The sequence below is a fragment of the Plecotus auritus genome (assembly GCF_963455305.1).
Source record: "Plecotus auritus genome assembly, chromosome: 9".
Taxonomy (NCBI): domain Eukaryota; kingdom Metazoa; phylum Chordata; class Mammalia; order Chiroptera; family Vespertilionidae; genus Plecotus; species Plecotus auritus.
Genome location: NC_137783.1, coordinates 39,100,689 through 39,123,225, shown reverse-complemented (window position 1 = coordinate 39,123,225; position 22,537 = coordinate 39,100,689). Strand labels below are relative to the sequence as shown.

At 37.1% G+C, this 22,537-nt stretch overlaps 2 protein-coding genes across 5 annotated transcripts in view; one reads left to right on the top strand and one right to left on the bottom strand.

The window, feature by feature from the left end:
• The window catches only part of LOC308257520 (uncharacterized protein), a 50,958-nt gene that overhangs the window by 8,218 nt on the left and 20,203 nt on the right, over nucleotides 1-22,537 (bottom strand). The window lies entirely within an intron of this gene.
• The window catches only part of JMJD1C (jumonji domain containing 1C), a 283,189-nt gene that overhangs the window by 247,986 nt on the left and 12,666 nt on the right, over nucleotides 1-22,537 (top strand). For all 4 annotated transcript variants that reach the window (XM_080687359.1, XM_080687358.1, XM_080687360.1 and 1 more), the window contains 12 exons: nucleotides 807-1,008; nucleotides 7,762-7,976; nucleotides 9,475-9,627; nucleotides 10,735-10,824; nucleotides 11,554-11,681; nucleotides 11,861-12,074; nucleotides 14,271-14,485; nucleotides 15,372-15,647; nucleotides 18,839-19,007; nucleotides 19,853-19,943; nucleotides 20,662-20,792; nucleotides 21,155-21,277. In XM_080687359.1, coding sequence (XP_080543485.1) covers nucleotides 807-1,008; nucleotides 7,762-7,976; nucleotides 9,475-9,627; nucleotides 10,735-10,824; nucleotides 11,554-11,681; nucleotides 11,861-12,074; nucleotides 14,271-14,485; nucleotides 15,372-15,647; nucleotides 18,839-19,007; nucleotides 19,853-19,943; nucleotides 20,662-20,792; nucleotides 21,155-21,277 — 2,007 coding nt within the window. The remainder of the gene's footprint in view (nucleotides 1-806; nucleotides 1,009-7,761; nucleotides 7,977-9,474; nucleotides 9,628-10,734; nucleotides 10,825-11,553; nucleotides 11,682-11,860; nucleotides 12,075-14,270; nucleotides 14,486-15,371; nucleotides 15,648-18,838; nucleotides 19,008-19,852; nucleotides 19,944-20,661; nucleotides 20,793-21,154; nucleotides 21,278-22,537) is intronic.

Sequence of the window (22,537 nt, the reverse complement as noted above, 5' to 3'; positions counted from 1 at the left end):
TAACAAATGGAGGACCTTATAATAAGGGGAGAGCTATTAGGAAGAATAACTTAACGCCTCTTCTCCTAAATATTGGTGTTATAAAATCACAGGTTTCTTGACTTAATGAACCACACTTTCGAGAATCAGATTACTGCAAAAATTAAGTATGTTGGCCTGACTGGTTTGGTTCAGTGGTTAGAGCATCGACCTGTGACTGAAGGGTCATGGGTTCGATTCCTGGTCAAGGGCATGGACCTGGGGTGCAAGTTTCCCAGCCTCGATAGCATGCAAGAGACAACCAACTCATGTGTCTCTTTCATGTCGATGTCTCTCTCTCCTCTCCTCCTCACTCCCTTCTACTCTCCCCAAAAATCAATGGGAAAAATATCCTTGGATGAGGATTTCAAAAATAAACCAAACAAAAACTTAAATATGCTGAAACTAGCCTGTTGTTTCTGAAAGTATTAACTTTTAGTCTTTAAGTTCTTCCTATGGATCTTGAAGGAGCTTCTTCCTTCTACATGTGCCAAATATTTTGTGTAGAAGTGCTGTATTTTTAGCTTTACGAATCAGCTAGAAGACTTACTAAGGATCTGCATTTAGAGTATACTGGCAGAAGAATTCATTTGGTTAGTAGAATACTAACCAAATAAATATAAAGTGTTGTTCTGGACTTTATAGCTATTAAGAGTGGAACTGTAATCTCTTTGCTTTTCTACAATCTTAATATATTGTCACAATTGTATAATTGACTTGAGTCTTATCTCAAGGAGTATACTTTTCTAAAGTATAATCTTGCTAATGCTTTCCTACTGGTTTTACAGCTGGCATCCCTCGTTCAGTATTAAAAGATTGGCGTAAAGTCAAGAAGCTGAAGCAAACTGGGGAATCCTTTTTACAGGATGACTCCTGCTGTGAGATAGGGCCTAATTTGCAAAAATGCCGAGAATGTAGACTTATTCGGAGTAAAAAAGAAGAAGAACCAACCCATTCACCAGTGTTTTGTAGATTTTACTACTTTAGACGGTAAGTGAAAAAATATGTAATTGTGGGAAAGTATGTTTATTGGATAATGGAAATTATACATTTGGAGGGTCCCATTTGGAGATAGGAGCTGCCTTGTTCCTAAAACATTGTAGAAGAACTAGAGGCCCGGTGCATGAAATTCGTACACTTGCTGGGGGGGGTGTCCCTCAGCCCAGCCTGGAGCGTCTCGCAGTCCGGGACCCCTCACTCCTTACTGCCCACCTGAAGCAGAGACAGGAGAGGCTATCACCACTGCTGCTGCTGCACTCACCAGCCGTGAGCCCGGCTCAGGGCTTCTGGCTGAGTGGCACTCCGCCTGGTGGTCAGTGCGTGTCATAGCAACCAGCCGTTCAGTCGATTTGCATATTAGCCTTTTATTATATAGGTTATTAAACTTTTTTAGTACTGAATTTAACAATGGCTAATTATTAGACTAAATTCATATTTACATTGCTGTAGTGTATAAATCTAGGTAAATAATGTAGACATTAAATTAAAATCAGTGCATTATATTGGAATACCAATACCTTTATCTTGTTAAACATATGTAGCTATAAAATTATAAGTTGTAATATGACAGAAAGGAATTATTAGTATCATATCCCAAGTTTTGTAGTGTAAATATAAAAACAATTTACCAGGTGAACCGGTTAATAATGCGGATTTTTTCAATAGATGGCGTTATACTTATGTTGATATATGTGATTTGATATGTAAGCTATTTTGTTGTATTGACAGCAAGCTTCAAAACTTCATGTCAAATTTTCTGAAGGTGTTAACATCATAGATATTTTTACGCTTAAATATGTAAAAATGTCAAATTTTGTGCCAAAAAAGCATTTGCGGGAAGTTTTAATTCATTATTTTGAAGAAAAGTGCTGCTGAAAGTTATATACTTCGGGAAACTTATGGTGAATATGCTTTATCTCAAGATACTTGTGAACGCTGGTTTGAACGCTTTAAAAGTGATGATATCGATGTGAAAGATAAAGAAAGTCCAGGTCAACTGAAAAAGTTTGAAGACCAACAATTACAAGCATTATTGGATGAAGATGCGTGTCAAACTCAAAAACAACTTGCAGAAAGATTAAACGTTGCTCAGCAAACAATTTCTGATCACTTACAAGCAATGGGAAAGATTTTAAAGAAAGGAAAATGGGTGCCACATCAACTGAATGAAAGACTAATGGAAAACCGAAAAGTCATCAGCAAAATGTTGCACGAAAGAAAGTCTTTTTTTTTTTTTTAATATATTTTATTGATTTTTCACAGAGAGGAAGGAAGAGGGATAGAGAGTCAGAAACATCGATGAGAGAGAAACATCGATCAGCTGCCTCCTGCACACCTTCCACTGTGATGTGCCGCAACCAAGTTATATGCCCTTGACCGGAATCGAACCCGGGACCCCTCAGTCCGCAGGCTGACGCTCTATCCACTGAGCCAAACCGGTTTTAGCGAAAGTCTTTTTTGCATTGAATCATGACCTGGATCATGGGTTGATCCAGGTCAACCATCAACATTGACTGCAAGGCCAAATCGCTTTGGAAAGAAGACAATGCTCTGCATTTGGTGGGATCAGAAGGTGTGGTGTATCATGAGCTTCTAAAACCAGGTGAAATAGTTAATACTGATTGCTACTGACAACAAATAATCCATTTGAGCCACGCTTTGATCATGAAACGACCAGAATGGTCCAGAAGACACAGCAAAGTAATTTTGCTTCATGATGACGCACCATCACACACTTCAAAACCAGTTAAAGACACGATAAAAGATCTTGCCTGGGAAATATTAACCCACCCGCTGTATTCACCAGACCTTGCTCCTTCAGATTACCACTTGTTCTGATGGATGGCACATGTACTTTCTGAGCAGCACTTCAAAAGGTATGAAGAAGTGGAAAATTGCAGTCAAATGCTCTGCCACTGAAGAAGTGGAAAATTGAGTCTCTGAATGGTTTGCCTCAAAACTAGAAAAGTTCTATTGGGACGGTATCCACAAATTACCTGAAAGATGGGGAAATGTGTAGCTAGCGATGGACATTACTTTGAATAAAGCACTTTTGATGTTTCTCTTGAAATTACCGTGTATTCTTTGATCACAAAACCCACATTATTAACCGGTACACCTGATATAGTTGCTATTAATCTGTAATATTACATTACTATATAACTAAACTATATATAATGGTAATATTAACATTACCAATAATACCTTAATACTGAATCTCACAGGTAAATTTGTAAGAGGTGAATGAAGAATAGCTGGTTAACCCCAGCAAGTAGAGACTAATGTCTCAGATTCTGGAATCATTCTTTCCTTATTTGCTGTATCATTTATAGTGGTAGGTAGGACTATAGCTAAGCCTGACTCATCTGCATAATATGAATGATAGTGGTACCCTACCTCAGAGGGGTTTCATGAAGATTATGTAAAATACACAAAGTCATTAGTGTAATGCCAAGCACCTATGATACACTCTACTAATGTTAGCTGCAGTTACTTTCCTAATCATTAGCATCATCTTCCTAAGAAATTAGGAGATACTTTGCTTTGGCAAATATTCTGTGCTGGCAGCTCAGTAGAGATCCCTAAAGTATGTATTTGTAGGAAGACAAGTTTTATTTCTTTCTTTTTTTTTTTTTTTTTTTTTAAATAAATCTTTATTCAGATTATTACAATTATTTCTCCTTTTTCCCCCCATAGCTCCCCTCCACCCCTTTCCCACCCCACCTTCTGCCCTTACCTCCCCCCCACTGTCCTCATCCATAGGTGTATGATTTTTGTCCATTCTCTTCATGAACCCCCCTTACCCCTTTCCCCATGAGAATTATCAGTCCACTCCCTTTCTATGCCCCTGATTCTATTATATTCACCAGATTATTCTGTTCCTCAGGTTTTTAATTCACTTGATTTTTAGGTTCGCTTGTTGATAGATATGTATTTGTTGTTCATAATTTTTCTCTTTACTTTTTTCTTCTTCCTCTTCTTTAAGAATACCTTTCAGCATTTCATATAATACTGGTTTGGTGGTGATGAACTCCTTCAGCTTTTTCTTATCTGTGAAGCTCTTTATCTGCCCTTCAATTCTGAATGATAGCTTTGCTGGGTAGAGTAATCTTGGTTGTAGGTTCTTGCTATTCATCACATTGAAAATTTCTTGCCACTCCCGTCTGGCCTGCATAGTTTCTGTTGAGAAGTCAGCTGACAGTCGTATGGGTGCTCCCTTGTAGGTAATTAACTGTTTTTCTCTTGCTGCTTTTAATATTCTCTCTTTGTCTTTTGCCCTTGGCATTTTAATTATGATGTGTCTTGGTGTGGTCCTCTTTGGATTCCTTTTGTTTGGGGTTCTGTGGGCTTCCTGGACTTGTAAGTCTATTTCTTTCACCAGGTGGGGGAAGTTTTCGGTGATTATTTCTTCAAATAGGTTTTCAGTATCTTGCTCTCTCTCTTCTTCTGGCACCCCCATAATTCTGATGTTGGTACGCTTGAAGTTGTCCCAGAGTCTTCTTACATTATCTTCAACTTTTTGGATTTTTTTTTTTGCTTTTTGCTTTTTCGGTTGAGTGTTTTTTGCTTCTTTGTATTTCAATTCTTTGACTTGATTCTTGTGTTCCTCTATTCTGTTTCTGGGTCTCTGTATAATATTTTTTATTTCAGTCAGTGTATGTTTAATTTCTAGTTGGTCCTTTTTCATATCTTCGAGGGTCTCGTTATATTTATCGGCCTTTTCTAGGATATTCTTAAAAAGTCTTATAACCGTGGTTTTGAATTCTATATCCAGTCGTTTGTTTTCCTCCATTTCTTTCGTTTGTGATCTGATTCTTTGACCCCGCATTTTCACTGATTCCCTGAGTTGGTAAGGTAGATATTTGTGCTAGGTTTCCAATATGGCCCAGTGGGTCTGCTTCCCCAGTTAACCTGAGGTGGACACTCTTGGTGCACCCCTTTGTGGACTGTGTGTACAGCCTTGTTGTAATTAAGTCTTTATTGTTGTTGGTATCACTGGGAAGAATTGACCTCCGGGTCAGTTGGCTGTAAGGATCAGCTGTGTCTATGCTGGGAGAAGCCCGGTGCTGGAGACAGCCCTATAGGATTAGACTTGCTAAATTGCAATAGCCTCTGTGCTCAGCTTGGATGGGGTGGAGTCTCAGTCTTGGCTTCCTGTCAGCCCCGCCCCTGCGCGCACGTGCGCTTTCAGTTCTCCGCCTTCCCCAGCTCGAGTCTCCGCCTGAGAGTCCAGACTCCCCCCACAAGAGCGTGGGTCCCCAGGGGCTCGCCTGGAACCGGGGTTCACTGCAGTCAGAACTGGGGCACAGTGCCGTCAGGAGCCTCTGACTCCCCTCCACCAGGGAAAGCCTGTGGCAACCCCCGCAGCCTTTGTGCGCACCGGCGTGCGCGCGCGTGTGTACTTTCAGTCCTCCGCCTTCCCAGGCTCCCGAGTCTCCGCCCGAGAGTCCAGACTCCCCCCACAAGAGCGTGGGTCCCCAGGGGCTCGCCTGGAACTGGGGTTCACTGCAGTCAGAACTGGGGCACAGTGCCGTCAGGAGCCTCTGACTCCCCTCCACCAGGGAAAACCCGCGGCAACCTCCGCAGCCCTTGTGCGCACCGGCGTGCGCACGCGTGTGTACTTTCAGTCCTCCGCCTTCCCCGGCTCCCGAGTCTCTGCCCGAGAGTCCAGACTCCCCCCACAAGAGCGTGGGTCCCCAGGGGTTCGCCCGGAACTGGGGTTCAGTGCAGTCAGAACTGGGGTTCAGTGCCGTCGGAGGCTTCCTTCCCCCTTCCGCCAGAGGAAGTCAGCCAGGCTCTCAGCCGCCCTTCCTCTCTGTGCGCACAAAGCCCCTTTGCCGTACCTCCAATTCTCTGTGAGCTTTTCTCCTTCCTTCTAGTTGTAGAATTTTCACTCAGCCTGCTTTCCTGAGGTTCTGGATGGTGTCCGTTCTGTCTTTTAGTTGTAGTTTTGAAATTGTTGTGCGAGGCAGCAGTTTAGGTGTTTACCTATGCCGCCATCTTGGTTTCTCCCGACAAGTTTTATTTCTTAGTTCTTTACTTCATGGTCTTTCTAGCTCATAATTCTCTCCAAAATATAGATGATAATACATATGAAAGTACAGAAAAGTAATCAAAGGAAAGTGGTTTGAAGAGATAAAGTCTTAAAAAGTTTGAAGGAAAGTAATATACAGGTAAATATAATATCAAGCTGAAATAAGATTATGGGTTAAAACAAAGGGAGATATTTGGCTTTTAAAAAGGAAAAAGGGTAAGGTAAGAAAGGAATGTGAAAAAGAAAGACATTGTTGGTATCCATTTGAAAAGTACAGAATGACTTGTAATGAACTTTCAGTATCCCATGTTTGCGATTAATTACAAAGATAATTGAATAATCCCCACCAGCTATAAGAAAAGGCAATTTTGCCTCCCATTTACCCTAAACTCTATACTGAGTAGTTACAGTAGTTACATTAATTGGGTGTCAGAAGCTAAAAGGCAGTGAACACACTAATGGGTTCCTGATAAACTTAAGAGTTTCAGTCTTGTTCCTCGAAATCAGGTTAATAAAGTGTCATTTTAATTAATGAAAAATATGTACACAGTGGGGTAAAAGTAGGTTTACAGGTAGTTGTATGGAAAATAATATAATAGTTAGTACAAGAATAGACTGTTAAGTGCACTCACAACTGAACCTATTTTTGCCCCACCCTGTGTAGGCACTTGGCTTTTTTTTTTTTAATTCTCCAAGTGAAAGTCCTAAGGTGAATTCTAGTATTGTCAACTTTTTAGAGCTTCCTGATTTAGATTTTGTATAAAATAACAGCAGTGCTTTAGGAAGCATTTAGCTAACATTTTAAATCTTTTTCTCATCAAATACGTGGACATAGTTTTCGTTTTATTAGAGTTAAGTAGTTAAGTAGAGTTAATAGGGAAAATCTTACTTCTTGAAATAACCTAAAATTGGTACTGCTTATCATTGCCATTTGTATAACACTATGGGAATCATCTAAGTTGGTTAAATATAATTAATAATTAAAGTTTGTGTGTATGTGAACTACCGTGTTTTCTTTATAAAGTGTAAATATAATATACTATCTAATAAAGAGGGAATATGCTAATTGACCATCACACCCTCACAAAGAGGGCTGTGCCCACAGCCAATAAATAGGGAATATGCTAATTGACTGTCACCCTCACAAGATGGCAGTACCCACAGCCACAAGGTGGGCGGCGCCCAGTCCCCTCAGCCCCGCCTTACCCAGTCCCTGCAGCATCCAGCCTCAGTCCCCCAGTCCCCTCAGCCCTGCAGGGGAAGGCAGTTGGGGGCGATTGGGCCAGCAGTGGAGGGCAGTTGGAGGTGATCGGGCCAGCAGGGGAGGGCAATTGGGGATGATCATGCTGGCAGGGGAGCAGTTTGGCGTCAATCAGGCTAGCAGGGGAGCGGTTAGGGGGCTATCAGGCAGGCAGGCGAGTGGTTAGGAGCCCGCAGTCCCGGATTGTGAGAGGGATATCTGATTCTGGTTTAGGCCCCATCCTGCAGGGATCGGGCCTAAACCAGCAGTCAGACATCCCCCAAGGGGTCCCAGATTGGAGAGGGTGCAGGTTGGGCTGAGGGACACCACCTCACCCCAACCAGTGCACGAATTTCATGCACTGGACCTCTAGTTTAGTATAAAAATACAAATTTATTATAAATGTACAACTTTAAAATAACTGGACTTCTATCTTGGTGAATAATTATTTTATGTTTTAATATTTCAGATTGTCATTTAGTAAAAATGGAGTTGTTCGAATAGATGGTTTCTCTTCTCCTGACCAATATGATGATGAAGCTATGAGTTTATGGACACATGAAAATTATGAAGATGATGAATTAGACATAGAAACTTCTAAATACATCTTGGATATAATAGGTGATAAGTTCTGTCAGTTAGTAACATCTGAAAAAACAGCTTTGTCCTGGGTGAAAAAGGATGGTAAGGAAATTGTATACTTAGAACATGAAATTGTATAAATCTGATTTTAAGAATTTGAAGTATATTTTATTTGGGAGAAGTCCCTAATCCTGCCTCGTCTTGTTGACTTTTAATTTTGATAATAACACTTTTTATGTACAAGTGCACCTATACATACTTAGGGTAAAAGATATTTTCTAGTCTGGCCGGTCTGGCTTAGTGGTTGAGCATCAACCAAGGAACCAGGAGGTCCCAGGTTCGATTTGCGGTCAGGGCACATGCCTGGGTTGAGGGCTCAATCCCCAGTAGGGGACGTGCAGGAGGCAGCTGATCAATGATTCTCTCTCATCGTTGTTGTTTCTCTCTCTCCCTTACTCACTGAAATCAATAAAAAGATATATTTTTTTTTAAGATATTTTCCAATTAAGGTTGAAATGAATGGATTAGCAGTTTGTGAAATCACAATAGCAGTTTACTGTTTCTGCCATTATGACATAGTTTAGCATGACAAAGACAGTTTGTATGCGAAATTGGGAAATTACAGCATTTGCCAAATGAAAACATAATCCATCCCAGTTATTTAAGTTTTTAATCTAGTGTGGTTCATCATAGTCTTTAGAGTTAGATGTATATTTAAAACTCAACTTTACTCCCTGCTTAACTGTATGACTATAAAACAGGAATGATAACTTCTTTATAGATTTGTTTATAAAGTAGTCGGGTTGCGTTTACTTATGTAAAGTACTTAAAATACTAAGAGCTCTCTAAATGTTAGCTTCTTTTGCTTCCTTTAAATCATTGGTTTGCCCCCCCAGGAGACATTTTTGGTTCCGTAACTGAAAAGTACTGGGGTTAGAGTACTAGTACATATGGGTATTGGCCACAGTGCCACTACACATCCTACAATGCCCTAGATCAGCGGTTGCCAACCGGTGGTCCGCAGACCACTGGTGGTCTGTGAGGTCCGAAAGGTTGGCAACCACTGCACTAGACAATCCTCCACAACAGAGAATTTTGTAGTACAAAATGTCAAAAGGGTCAAGATTAATTACTAGTTACTTCAAGAAATCTGCTATTGCCTGGCCAGTGTGGCTTGTGAATTGAGCATCGTCCCATGTCCCATGCCAGTTGATTCCTTGTCAGGGCACATACCCAGGTTGCGGGTTCACTCCTGATCGGGGTGCATATGGGAGGCAACCAATTGATGTTTCTCTATCTGCCTCTCTCTCTAAAATCAATAAAAACATTTTTTTAAAAGAATCTGCCTTTGATTTTTAATATAGGGTGTCCCCCAAAAAACATATGCACATTTTGAATTATTAATTCCAATGGGTTAAGTCTGAAAAGAAAGAAACATCAATTGAGCTATCAGCTGTAAAGTTTGTATACAGTTTTTGGGACCTTGTATATCCTTCAAAGTTCTTGATTTGCCTTCATATTTTTGTTTTTGTGCATTTCAGCAAAAATTGCTTGAAAAAGAGTATGTTTACCCTTATATTTTTATTTCTCTGTATTTCAGCCAAAATTGCTTGGAAAAGAGCAGTGCGAGGAGTCCGAGAGATGTGTGATGCATGTGAAGCAACATTGTTTAACATTCATTGGGTCTGCCAAAAATGTGGATTTGTAGTTTGCTTAGATTGTTACAAGGCAAAGGAAAGGAAGAGTTCTAGAGGTCAGTTCATAACTTCATATAAATTTAAAATTTTTTAAAAATCTTTATTGTTGAAAGTATTACATAGGTCCTCCTTTTTTCTTCATTATCCTCTTCCAGCCTCTCCCATCCTCTCCCCCACCCCCAAGCCCTTACCACCCCATTGTCCATTTCCATGGGTTATACATATATGCATACAGGTTCATTGGTTGATCTCTTTAAGTTAAATTTTTTATAATGTTTTCTCTAGGATCATGCATCTGGAAATTAGATATGTGTGGGGTGTTTTTCCGATCTTCCATAATACATTAGGAAGTTTTTAAAAGGAGTAACCACAGTTTACTAATGGCCAGATTTTTTTTAAGCATTTTTTTTAATTAATTTTTTTTAATTAATTATTATTTTTTTAATTCTCCCCCAAGGATATTTTCCCACTGATTTTTAGAGAGTGGAAGAGAGAGGGAAAGACAGAGAGCAATATCGGTGTGAGAGAAACACATCGATTGGTTGCCTCCTGCACACGCCCCAACCATGGGAAGATGAACTGGGGGACAGTTTAGGGTAAGTGCGTGGTTTGTAAAGAAGAAATAGTTACTCCTTTTGATTGGTTACTGGCAACAGTTCTGAAAATTCATACATAAGCAGGAGGCAGTAGCAGCTGATGATCAGTACAGAAATTGATGCAAAGCTCCAACTACATTCAGAATGTGAGCAGTCTGTCAGTTGGCCCACAGCTATTAACTCATTATTTGTCTCTTTATCTTACTCTCTGGTGCACTGTAATTTAGGACATCACAGTTTGGGCAAAAGCCATGTTTGGCACAGAAAACAAACGATCAAAGGAACTTAGCTACAGAGAAGGTAGAATCAGACAGGGTAGAAAGAGGTAACTAACACATTAATGATAATAAAGAATGGTCATTTTAGAAAAGGCTAACATCAATTTTATATCCTATTTTTATAAAATTCTTCGAATGGTGGAATTATCTTTTTTTTTTTTTTAAGAACCATACATTTGAATCCTACCATTGACATTTATATAAGGTTAAGGTCTTTATATATAAGCCATCAATTCTATACTTGTATAACCGTGAGTGATATAAAAGTACATATGTTGGGATCTTACAGATAAAGAACTATATGCTTGGATAAAGTGTGTGAAGGGACAGCCTCATGATCACAAACATTTAATGCCAACTCAAATTATACCCAGTTCTGGTAAGTATAAATATACATTATTTACTTAGTGTAATAGCACTTAGTTGCTCAAGATTATTTGGGCATATGTAGGAGTAAAATGGAATGGAGAGGTAATGTGTTTTTTTTTGTTTTTGTTATTTCTCAATGGAGGATATTTTTCCATTGATTTTTAAGGAGAGTGGAAGGGAAAGGGAGAGACAGAAAGAGAGAGAAATAGTAATGTGAGACACACACATCCATTGGTTGCCTCCTGCACGCACCCCAATGAGGCCGGGGATTGAGCCCACAACCGAAGTATGTGCCCTTGACTGGGAATCAAACCCGTGACCCTTCATTCCACAATGCTGTCCACTGAGCCAAATCGGCCAGAGCGGGTTAGCGTTTATTTCATCTTAAATTGTTTGTGCTCTGTTCTTAGAATTTTCCATTTAATAAAGCTAATAAGCCCAGCCCCATGACTAAGTAAACCACAGATGAACTATTTTTTAGAAATCTAGAGTTTAATGAAACATTTATTAGATTTATAATGAAAACTTATTCTACTTTTTCTGAACACTGAATTTTTAATAATAGAGATAAGAGAAAAGAATGGAGGACATGAATTTGGTTTAATGATCAAACCTGTACTAGATAGGAGAATTGAAGAAAAAAATAAAAGTTAAATGGCACCCAAAAAAAAGGAAAAAAAATTTATAATTTTTTAACATTAGTTGTAACTTTTTAATTAACCACTATTATATTTTGTAGTTTTGACAGATCTTCTAGATGTGATGCACACTCTTAGAGAAAAGTATGGTATTAAATCCCATTGTCATTGTACTAACAAACAGAATATACAAGTTGGTAATTTTCCTACAATGAATGGTGTGTCCCAAGTGAGTATAAATTTCTAATTATTTAAATAAAATGCATGGTTAATTAGCTTTGATACTTTATATTCAATTTAAGACTTATATTTTTTAAATTGTTTGTGTTACTATAAAATCTGACTCCTTTTCACTGTGATTTATTGAAGAGATAGAATTTTTTAAATTTTGCTGTTTGATTCTTACAGGTTTTACAGAATGTTCTTAATCACAGTAATAAAATTTCTCTGTGCATGCCTGAGTCTCAGCAGCAAAATACTCCTCAGAAGTCTGAGGGTAATGGCAGCAGCAGTCCAGGGAGTGATGTAAGCACAGACAGCAAGTTAAGTCCCCCAGAATCCCAGTCACCACTACACTGGTTAGCAGATCTTGCAGAACAAAAGTCCAGAGAGGAAAAAAAAGGTAAATGTCATTAATTATCTAAGTATACAGTGACCCTTGATCAATATGAATTTGAACCGTGTGGGTACACTTACATGTGGATTTTTTTCCATAAGTACTTGTACTATTTATGATTCACGATTGGGAGTCCACGGATGTGGAGTGCCAACTACATGCATTAATCTACGCTATTTTATATTGGAGACTTGATCATCCATGGATTTTGGTATCCATGGTGGGTTGGGGGTGTCCTGGGACCAATCTTCCACAGGTATCAAAGGATAAGTTTGAGGAAGTCAAAAGTTATATGTGGATTTTTGACTACATGGGGTATTGTGGGCACCCCTAGCTATGTTGTTCAAGGGTCAGCTGTATAATAGAGTATTATAATATAACCAATAATGTACTTGTACACATTAATGTACTATTCACATAAAACAATTTTTTCCCCATTATGGCTTAGCTTCAGTAAAACCTTTGTCTTTTCTTATTAGGAACTCACCTCTCTGTGATTGCATCAAAATTAGTTGCAGAATCATTTCTGGGATGAGCATATCAATAAAGCCTCTAGGGCAGTAGATTTGTTACTCACCTATACCAGGTGTACCGGTTAATAATGTGGGTTTTGTGATCAAAGAATACACAGTAATTTCAAGAGAAACATTAAAAGTGCTTTATTCAAAGTAATGTCCATCGCTAGCTACACATTTCCCCATCTTTCAGGTAATTTGTGGATACCATCCCAATAGAACTTTTCTTGTTTTGAGGCAAACCATTCAGAGACCCAATTTTCCACCCCTTCGTACGTTTTGAAGTGCTGCTCAGAAAGTGCATGTGCCATCAATCAGAACAAGTGGTAATCTGAAGGAGCAAGGTCTGGTGAATACAGCGGGTGGGTTACTTCCCAGGCAAGATCTTTTATCGTGTCTTTAACTGGTTTTGAAGTGTGTGATGGTGCGTCATCATGAAGCAAAATTACTTTGCTGTGTCTTCTGGACCATTCTGGTCGTTTCATGATCAAAGCGTGGTTCAAATGGATTATTTGTTGTCGGTAGCGATCAGTATTAATGGTTTCACCTGGTTTTAGAAGCTCATAATACACCACACCTTCCGATCCCACCAAACGCAGAGCACTGTCTTCTTTCCAAAGCGATTTGGCCTTGCAGTCAATGTTGATGGTTGACCTGGATCAACCCATGATTTTGTGCATTTGGGATTGTCAGAATAAATCCATGTTTCATCTCCAGTCACAATTCAATGCAAAAAAGACTTTCTTTCGTGCCGTTGAAGCAACATTTTGCTGATGACTTTTCGGTTTTCCATTAGTCTTTCATTCAGTTGATGTGGCACCCATTTTCCTTCCTTTAAAATCTTTGCCATTGCTTGTAAGCGATCAGAAATTGTTTGCTGAGCAACATTTTCGGCTTTCCATTTGTCTTTTGTCCAGTTGATGTGGCACCCATTTTCCTTCCTTTAAACTCTTTTCCATTGCTTGTAAAGCAATCAAAATTGTTTGCTGAGCAACGTTTAATATTTCTGCAAGTGGTTTTTGAGTTTGACACGCATCTTCATCCAATAATGCTTGTAATTGTTGGTCTTTAAACTTTTTCAGTTGACCTGGACTTTCTTTATCTTTCACATCGAAATCATCACTTTTAAAGCGTTCAAACCAGCGTTCACAAGTATCTTGAGATAAAGCATGTTCACCATAAGCTTCCCGAAGTATTCAGTAGCACTTTTCTTCAAAATAATTATGACTTCTAGCAAATGCTTTTCTTTTGGCATGAAATTCAGCATTTTTAAGCATAAAAATATCTATGATGTTAACACCTTCAGAAAATTTGACATATGAAGTTTTGAAGCTTGTTGTCAATACAACAAAATAGCTTACATATCAAATCGCATATATATCAACATATGTGTAACTCCATCTATTGAAAAAAGTCTGCATTATTAACTGGTATACCTAGTCCTTCCTATCTTAGCTATAGTGTTCTCATTTGTGGCAAGTATAAACTCATGTCTAAGATTTTGAGGAAGGCTTTTTCATATTCAAACCGTTTGACTCCATTTTGAAGGATCTAGCCCATCCTCTGGTGTGTGTTCAGGTGAATAAATCACTAGTGTATAGTTTTTATGTCTCACTATAAAATACAGAGTGCCAGTTTTGTCTGTACTTTAGCAGCATGCTTAATTTTATAAAATGTTTTATTTCAGAAAATAAAGAATTTGCCCTTGAAAAGCAAATTAAAGAAGAGAGAGAACAAGACAGTCCTGATTCTCCAAATAGCAGAACATCACCTCCAGTGTCCCAGAGTAATGAACAAGGCTCAACCTTACGGGATTTACTGACCACAACAGCTGGCAAGCTACGTGTGGGTTCTACAGATGCTGGCATTGCCTTTGCACCAGTATATTCGATGGGCACCCCAGTGAGTGAGATGCCAGATTTTTTACCTCTATATGGGCCTTAAGTTTAGACGATTTAGAGACTTGGCTTTGAACTACATAGTAAAGAGAGTCAGATCAAATACACCAAATTATTTGTCATGTTCCTGTTTGCATTATAACTCATAACTTGAAAGCTGGAGATTTTGGTTTTTCCAAGGTGAATGAATAAGTTTGGACAAGTGGCTTTTTGATGCCAGAAGGAGCCCTAAAATACTCCTGCAGAATTTGAAAACCATATATCTAATGAGGGGAGGGGGAAGAATATGGAGGTAAATGTTTGGTTAAAATAAAACATTCAAAAATCAATTTTGCTTTCGTTGTTCTCCAGAGAAAAATACAGATAACTGTACAGATAGGCATACATTTTTAGTGGCCATTAAAAGTATTTTGGAAATTCTACCTCTTTGTGCCCTCTGCCCCAATCCTAAAACAATATAAGAAGTAGGAAAGCCACACTTCCAGTTGCTACAGACTTGGCCTCACATGGAGACCACCAAAATTCTGGTTCCCACCTCTAAGGGCAGGAACAGTGTAGGGACTAGAGATCCATATATGTGTGTTAGCTGTTTGCTATGTTAGTAAATCAAAATAAAAGTTTAGTTCGTCTGGAGTTGCTCAGTTGGTTAGCATCATCCTGTGCACCAAAAGGTTGCCAGTTGGATTCCCAGTTGGGACACTTATGAAAGGCAACTGATCAATGTTTCTCTCTCACATCAATGTCTCTCTCTCTCTCTCTCTCTCTCTCTCTCTCTCTCTCTCTCTCTCTCTCTCTCTCAGTATGTCCTTTGGTGAAGAGTAAAAAAGGAAAAAAAAGTGAATTTAAAACTGTTTGCATTTCTTCTTAAAATATAATTTTCCCCCCTATAGAGTGGTAAAAGTGGAAGGACCATGCCAAACATTCTTGATGACATAATTGCTTCAGTTGTTGAAAACAAAATTCCACCAAATAAAGCCGCTAAGATAAATGTAAAACCAGACCTTAAAGAAGAGCCTGGAGAAAGCAGAAATTCTGCCATGGATGAAAACAAATTGTACAGTGATATACCACATACTTGGATCTGTGAGAAGCATATTCTTTGGCTTAAGGATTATAAAAATACTAATAATTGGAAGCTTTTCAAAGAGTGTTGGAAACATGGACAAGTGAGTATTTTAAGCTGATTTTAGTGCACACTCTTAGAGGAACTGAAGCTAAAGAGGCAAAATGGTTCTCTTCTTAGAAATAGAAAAAAAAGGGGGGATAGTACTTAACACATTTGGAGTGGAAGTAAGAAATAAAAAGATTACCAGATTGATAGTTTCTGAATTCTTATTTTTGGCCAGACTTATATGAATTTAGGAAAGCACTGTTTTTTTTATCAGTCAGCAGACTTGAAAAAGCCATTGTATTTACGTAGTTTGGTACCTCCTTTTTTTGACACTTTTATTTTAGTCTACTTAATAGATTTCATATCTGCTATTAAAGTGGTAATAATATAAGCATTTTTTCTTGAACTGATGAAAAGTATAGATATTTTTGTCTTTAATGTTTACCCATAGACTATTGATTTTTAACTTAGTTCATCTAGTTTTGAATGACAAACTCCATTATATAGTTCTCAAATAAAAATGTTTGAACCAAGTTTTGATGTAATGTTTGATACACATTTCAAATGGCAGTATATGACATCAATGCACAAATTATGAACAAAATTAAGAATTTGCATGATTTAGGATTACCACCTTCAGTTTTTTTCTTGCTTTCTGAAAAACATTGCTATTTTGTTTCACTTTCTTCATTCCTCAGATAGTTAGTGAGCACCTAATAAAATCCATTCTTTATGCTTGCCACAAAGGATATGAAAATGAGTTATATAAAAATTAGTAAGATATGAGTAAGAACTGTTTTAGTACAGTTCTTAATCTTTTTTTAGGTCAGTAATCCTTTTTAATATCTGATGACAGTTTAGTTTCTCCCCCAAAAAAATACATACCTGTACATTATATACATTTGATGCCATATCTCACATCCTGTATACTTTATCTCTAGTTTACTTATAATACCTAGTGCAGTGTAAATGCTATGTATATAGTTGCTATATGATACTGTTTAGGTAATAATGACAAGACAAATTTGTTTTTATGTGTTTAATACAAAGGAAACCATCATAGGCCTTAACTCTACATAGTACAAATCAGCAACAACAGAATATCTTTTATTTTTCCTACTATTTCCTATTCATGGTTGGTTGAATCTGCTAATTCAGAAGCCATGGATAAAGAAGGCTGACATCACACAATATTTAGCTTCCTTTCTTTTCTTTTTCTTTTTTGTTTTGTTTTTTTTTTTTTTTTGTTTTTTTTTTTGAGGGGCAGGACTTGGCTCTCAAAGCTCAATACCATTGCTGGGTTATAGTTTAGACCACTTAATTTTGTGTGGGTTTGAAATAGTCACATAAGTATTTTTATAAACATCTTAAATATTCTAAGAAGTTTGTTCAAGGTAACTATAGAAACCCCAGAGTACTAATTCAAAAAGGCTGATCTGAATTAATGCTCTAGGCTAGGGGTTAAGTGAAATTTTTCTAGATAGACAATAGGTTGGAGATGCTTTAAACAAAAGCATCAGGTTTGGGGGGAAGTGTTAAGTAGTTTTGTTTGGAACACAGAAGTAAGAGTTCTATGGGGTAATGGTAAGGAAATGAGATAGAGTTATGATTATGAATCTGATTTTTCAGATTATGAATGGCCTTTATATATCATACTTAAAAAGTTTGCACTTTATCCTACAGATAATAGGTTTACTTCAGTAATCAAAGTAAACTGTGACATTTTAAAATGACATCAAAGCAGATAGAAAGTTGAATTAGAGGGGAATGAAAGGCATGGAGTCAAATTAGAGTTTTCAGTATTTTGGGAAGATGATTATGATGATAGTCCAAGGGTTCTCCTTCAGAATATTCTAAGTAACTTGCCTCTATAATTTTATTTTTTTATTTTTTTTAAATATATTTCTTTATTGATTTCAGAGAGGAAGGGAGAAGGAAAGAGAGATAGAAACATCAATGAGAGAGAATCATCGATCGGCTGCCTCCTGCACGCTCCCCACTGGGGATCGATCCCGCAACCCAGGCATGTGCCCTTGGCCGGAATCGAACCTGGGACCCTTCAGTCCGCAGACTGATGCTCTATCCACTGAGCCAAGCCGGCTAGGGCTGCCTCTATAATTTTAAAAAAATCTTTCTTTTCTTAAGCTGCTGGTTACCATCAGATATAATGGCATAGGGTTGGATAAAGAGTATTATTGAATATGTATAATTGGGGCTGAGAATTAATATGTAAATTGCCAACAATAGTTAATTATCTAATAGCTGAACTGTTTTAATAATAGTTGGACATATCATTAAGCCCATTGAAAGTAAGTTTAATGGAGCAGTCATCCATGTAGTCAACCAGATTTTAGGGTGGTTTTTTATTTTATTTTCTTTTGAGATGACTGTTGTTATAAGAAACCTAGCTAGAGGTTATTCTTCTATGGTTCCCTACATTTAATTATCTTATGAAGTTTAAGTGTACTTAAACTTCTTTTACAGAAGACTTTTAAGTCACAACTTCGTGTTCTCTATATCCCAGACTTTCATCTTCATTTATAAGAAAGGAATTAAGGTGGGGGTGAGGGAGTGGGCTGAGAATAATACATCAGATTACCTAAGAGGTTTGTGTTCTTTTTTATTTTTTTTTAATCATCAGCATTGGAGTTTTAAAAACTATAAAGCTTCAGTTGTTGGTTTTTAGTTTAGAGAGCCTTGAGGGATTTTTAATTCATAGGATTTCAAAGGAGAGATTCACTTTCAGAGACTAGTCATTAGGCTTGAAATTTAATGTTGTTATGCCTAGTTTAATATTTTTATTTATTATGATCCTTGTCAAGGTAAAAAATGTAAGTATGTGTTTTAAGTAATGGAAACTCAGAATGTATATAAACTTTTAAGCTTAAGGACTTTTTATGTAATTTACTTTAAAAATCTTAAAACATATATTACATATATACAAACAAATGAGTAGGTTATATTGTGTCTAAAAATTAATCTGTAAATAAAACAACCAAAAAATCATATTTATACTGTCTAGAAATGAAATTTTTACTGTATTCGACACAGCATTCCCTCATCACTTTTTCTTTTTAACAATATACTGTATTGTGAACATCTTTCCAAGTCACGGCCTATTTTTGATAGCTCTTATTCTCACAATTTGTCATTAGTACTAAAACTGAACATTTGTTGTATGTGCTTATAGAGTCTAATTTTGGAAGTGTCCATATATCTTTCAACTTTTATTTATCTATTTATAAGCCTGCAGTGGTTTCTGGTGTACATAAGAAAATGAACATGAGTTTATGGAAGTCAGAATCAATTAGTCTTGATTTTGGAGACCACCAAGCCGATCTTCTGAACTGCAAAGACAGCATTATTTCAAATGGCAATGTCAAGGAATTCTGGGATGGTTTTGAAGAAGTGTCAAGTACGTTGGTTTTTGTTTTGTTTGTTGTCTGTTTACTGTTTTTGTTAAACATACTAGTATTCCCCCAAAACAATAAATTGTAAATAGGACTTAGCAGGTTTTTAATCTTTTAAATTTCTATATTACTTTGTTGTCTAATAAAAAGAAACAAGTACAGATGTTCCTCAACTTACAATTGGTTACATCCTGATAAAGTCGTAAGTTGAAATTATCATGTCAAAATGCATTCACCTAACAGAATGTCAAGCTTTTAGCCTAGACTACCTTAAATGTTACATTAGCTTACATACAGTGGGCAAAATAAACACAAAATGCCACATAGCTAGCATAGGAAAAGAGGAAAATTCAAAATTAGAAATACAGTTTCTACTGAATGCCAGTTTTCACACCATTGAAAAATGGTTTAGTTGACCCTTCCTAAGTCAGGAACCATCTGTGCTTGGAAATAGGAGACTGGATCCTATTCTTGTCTCCACATCTAATTTCTTTTGGCCATAAACAAGTCTTTTAATTATGGTTACTTATATCTCATGAGGAATATTATTTGGCAACCCCATAAACCTTTGAAGTTGAATTATGAAATTTATATAAAACACTGAAAATTAAAAGATGTAGTTTTAATAAAAATTGTAGAAATATTTTAAAAAGAATTTATATGCATAAGCAACCAAAGTCTTAAAACTAAGTATATAAGAAATAAGAGCCAATTATGCATACATTCATTAAGTACCTACTGTGCAACAATTGACTTATTCATATACTTTTTACATTTCTTCCTCTCCAAACATTAATAAAAATAAAAAAGCAGAGATTACCTCTTTTGTAATTAATTGTATTCTTTATAGAACGGCAAAAAACGAAAAGTGGAGAAACAGTTGTTTTGAAATTAAAAGATTGCCCTTCAGGAGAAGAATTCAAGAGTATGATGCCAGCCAGGTATATCTTTTGAAGTTTGTTTTTTGGGGGTTTTTTTTTTGGATTTTCTTTTTACTTAGCTTTTTGAAGTTGAGCTGAGATTTATACCCAGAAGTAAGATAAGGAACAACAAAAAAAGTGACTGTTAGGCATTTTCTTCCTCAATTAAAAATAAACTGAAAAACAAAACTGGCTCTGATTTGGCTCAGTGGTTGAGTATAGGCCTTGGCATTGAAGGGTTGTGGGTTTGATTCTGGTCAAGAGCATGTACCTCGGTTGCAGGCTCAATCTCCGCATGTGGGAGGCAACCAATCGATGTGTCTCTCTCACATCTATGTTTCTTTCTGTCTCTACCCCTCTCTTCCACTCTCCCTAAAAATCAATGGAAAAAAATATCCTCCGGTGAGGATTTTATAAAAAAAATAGAAACTGAATTTCTGTAGTCTCAGCAAGGGAGAGTCTATTTTAGGACAGTAAAGGAAAGAATGCTCATGTCAAGGACGCATTCTTTGGGACTTCCCTATTCATGGTGTTTTTAATTGTCATGATTAGGCAGCATTGCCATTTCAGTATGGCTTCTGTTCTTTGCTTGTGGATGTATTATGCACTCATTTAAACGTTTGATGAAGTCAGGGAAAGTGTTACCTATCAAAGGCCTTTTTTAACAAGGTGAAAATTACATATTTGGAAGCACTTAAAAATATGCCTTTATTCAAAAGAAGCCAATGTTATTTTTCAGATACGAAGATTTTTTTAAAAGCCTGCCATTGCCTGAATATTGTAATCCAGAAGGAAAATTCAATTTGGCCTCTCATCTGCCAGCATTTTTTGTACGCCCTGATCTAGGACCCAGGTTGTGCAGTGCCTATGGTAGGTATATATTTGCATTTCCATCAACTTGGAATTCTATGGAATTTTAACTAACTTCTCTCCATAGATAAATTGTCTAATGATTTTTAGGTTACACTAAATATGATCTTTTAATAATCCATTGAGATATTTTTCTAAATCAATATATTAGGAATTAATATTCCATATATAGATAAGTACCTGCTGATTCCTTGCAAAATATTTCCATTTTCTACTGATTTAACTTTTATGGAACATTTCAGGATTGTGACTTTTGGGGGGAGGTTTTGAATCATGGAGAGTAAAACTCACGATTAAATTTTCCTCATAGAGCTGGTTTGGGATATGTAAAATAGTCAAGTAAAATTTTATTTCATACACAGGTGTAGCTGCTGCTAAAGATCATGATATAGGAACAACAAATCTCCATGTCGAAGTTTCTGATGTTGTAAATATTCTAGTCTATGTTGGCATAGCAAAAGGAAATGGCATTCTCTCAAAAGCAGGTAAAGAAACTTAAAGAATAATGATATTTGGAATAACAGTTGAATAACCACACACACTAGTGTTATCCAGAATGTCAGCCTGTGAGTTAACAGCCAAGATTTGAAAAGAATTACAATGGATATAGGGATATTTTAATCTTTATTACTTGAAGAAGGATTGTTTACCCGTGTGTTGTTTTTTTTTTTTACATAATGGGAATTTTAATTTTAAAAATGGATATTTTTATTTGCTCTTTCCCTTTTCATTAAATATTGTGTTAATGAAAATAGACTGTTAAAGCTCACTTATAAACATTTATTGAAGAATAGACAGTAGACCCTGGAACTCTGGAGATGATTTTTTTCTCAAATGTCATTTAGAAGGGGCCTTTTCTTTTTACAGTTTTTTTATTATTGAGTTTTAAAGACATTGGGGGAGGAGAGAGAGAGAGAGAAACATTGATCAGCTGCCTTCCACACATACCCCCAACCTGGGTATGTGCCTTGACCTGGAATCGAACCTGCCACCTTTTGGTGTACAGGTCAATGCTCCATCCAACTGAGCCACACCATCCAAGGCAAGGGACCTTTTCTTTTAAAGTAGAAATAACATTTCTATCCAGTGTATAGGTTTTAGATTCCATCCTCTGGATTTCTTTCTGAAACCTTATTCATCCGTTACTCCCTTCTTTATAGAAATAGGCATTTAAATTTTCCCTCTCCACTAACTAGCTTCTTTTCTTCAGAGTAGGAGTGCACTCTGGACCATTCCTTCCTTTTCAAAAGAAAACTTCCTTCAAACCATGTCTTTCTTGCCATCATCCTGTTACTCTTGCTCTCATAACAAATTCTTCGCTGTGTCTGTCACCTCCCTTTCACATTTCATCTGAATAAGGTTGGGCTCTATACGAGCTACCCTACTGAAATTACTTGTGCTACGGCTCTCACAACTGGCTAATTTAATGGTTTCTTTCTGGTCCTTTCATTACTTGCCACCTCTATAAATAAATGGCACTGTTTAATCACTATGTCACCTTCAGATACTTGTCTTGGCTCCTATGAAACTACTCCCTGATTCCTAGTATTCTTCATAGAGTTATAGACTTAATTTTTTGCATTTTCTAGTTTACATGCACTTCCTGTGAAATGGGTGGCATCCAGCCATCACTTAGATCATCATATCTGTATCTGGAGCCCAGAATGCTTGTATAGCTTAGTGGCTAGTTGCCAAGGATGTGGGGTTTCATTATAGTATTCACTCAACTTTTCTGTATATTTGAC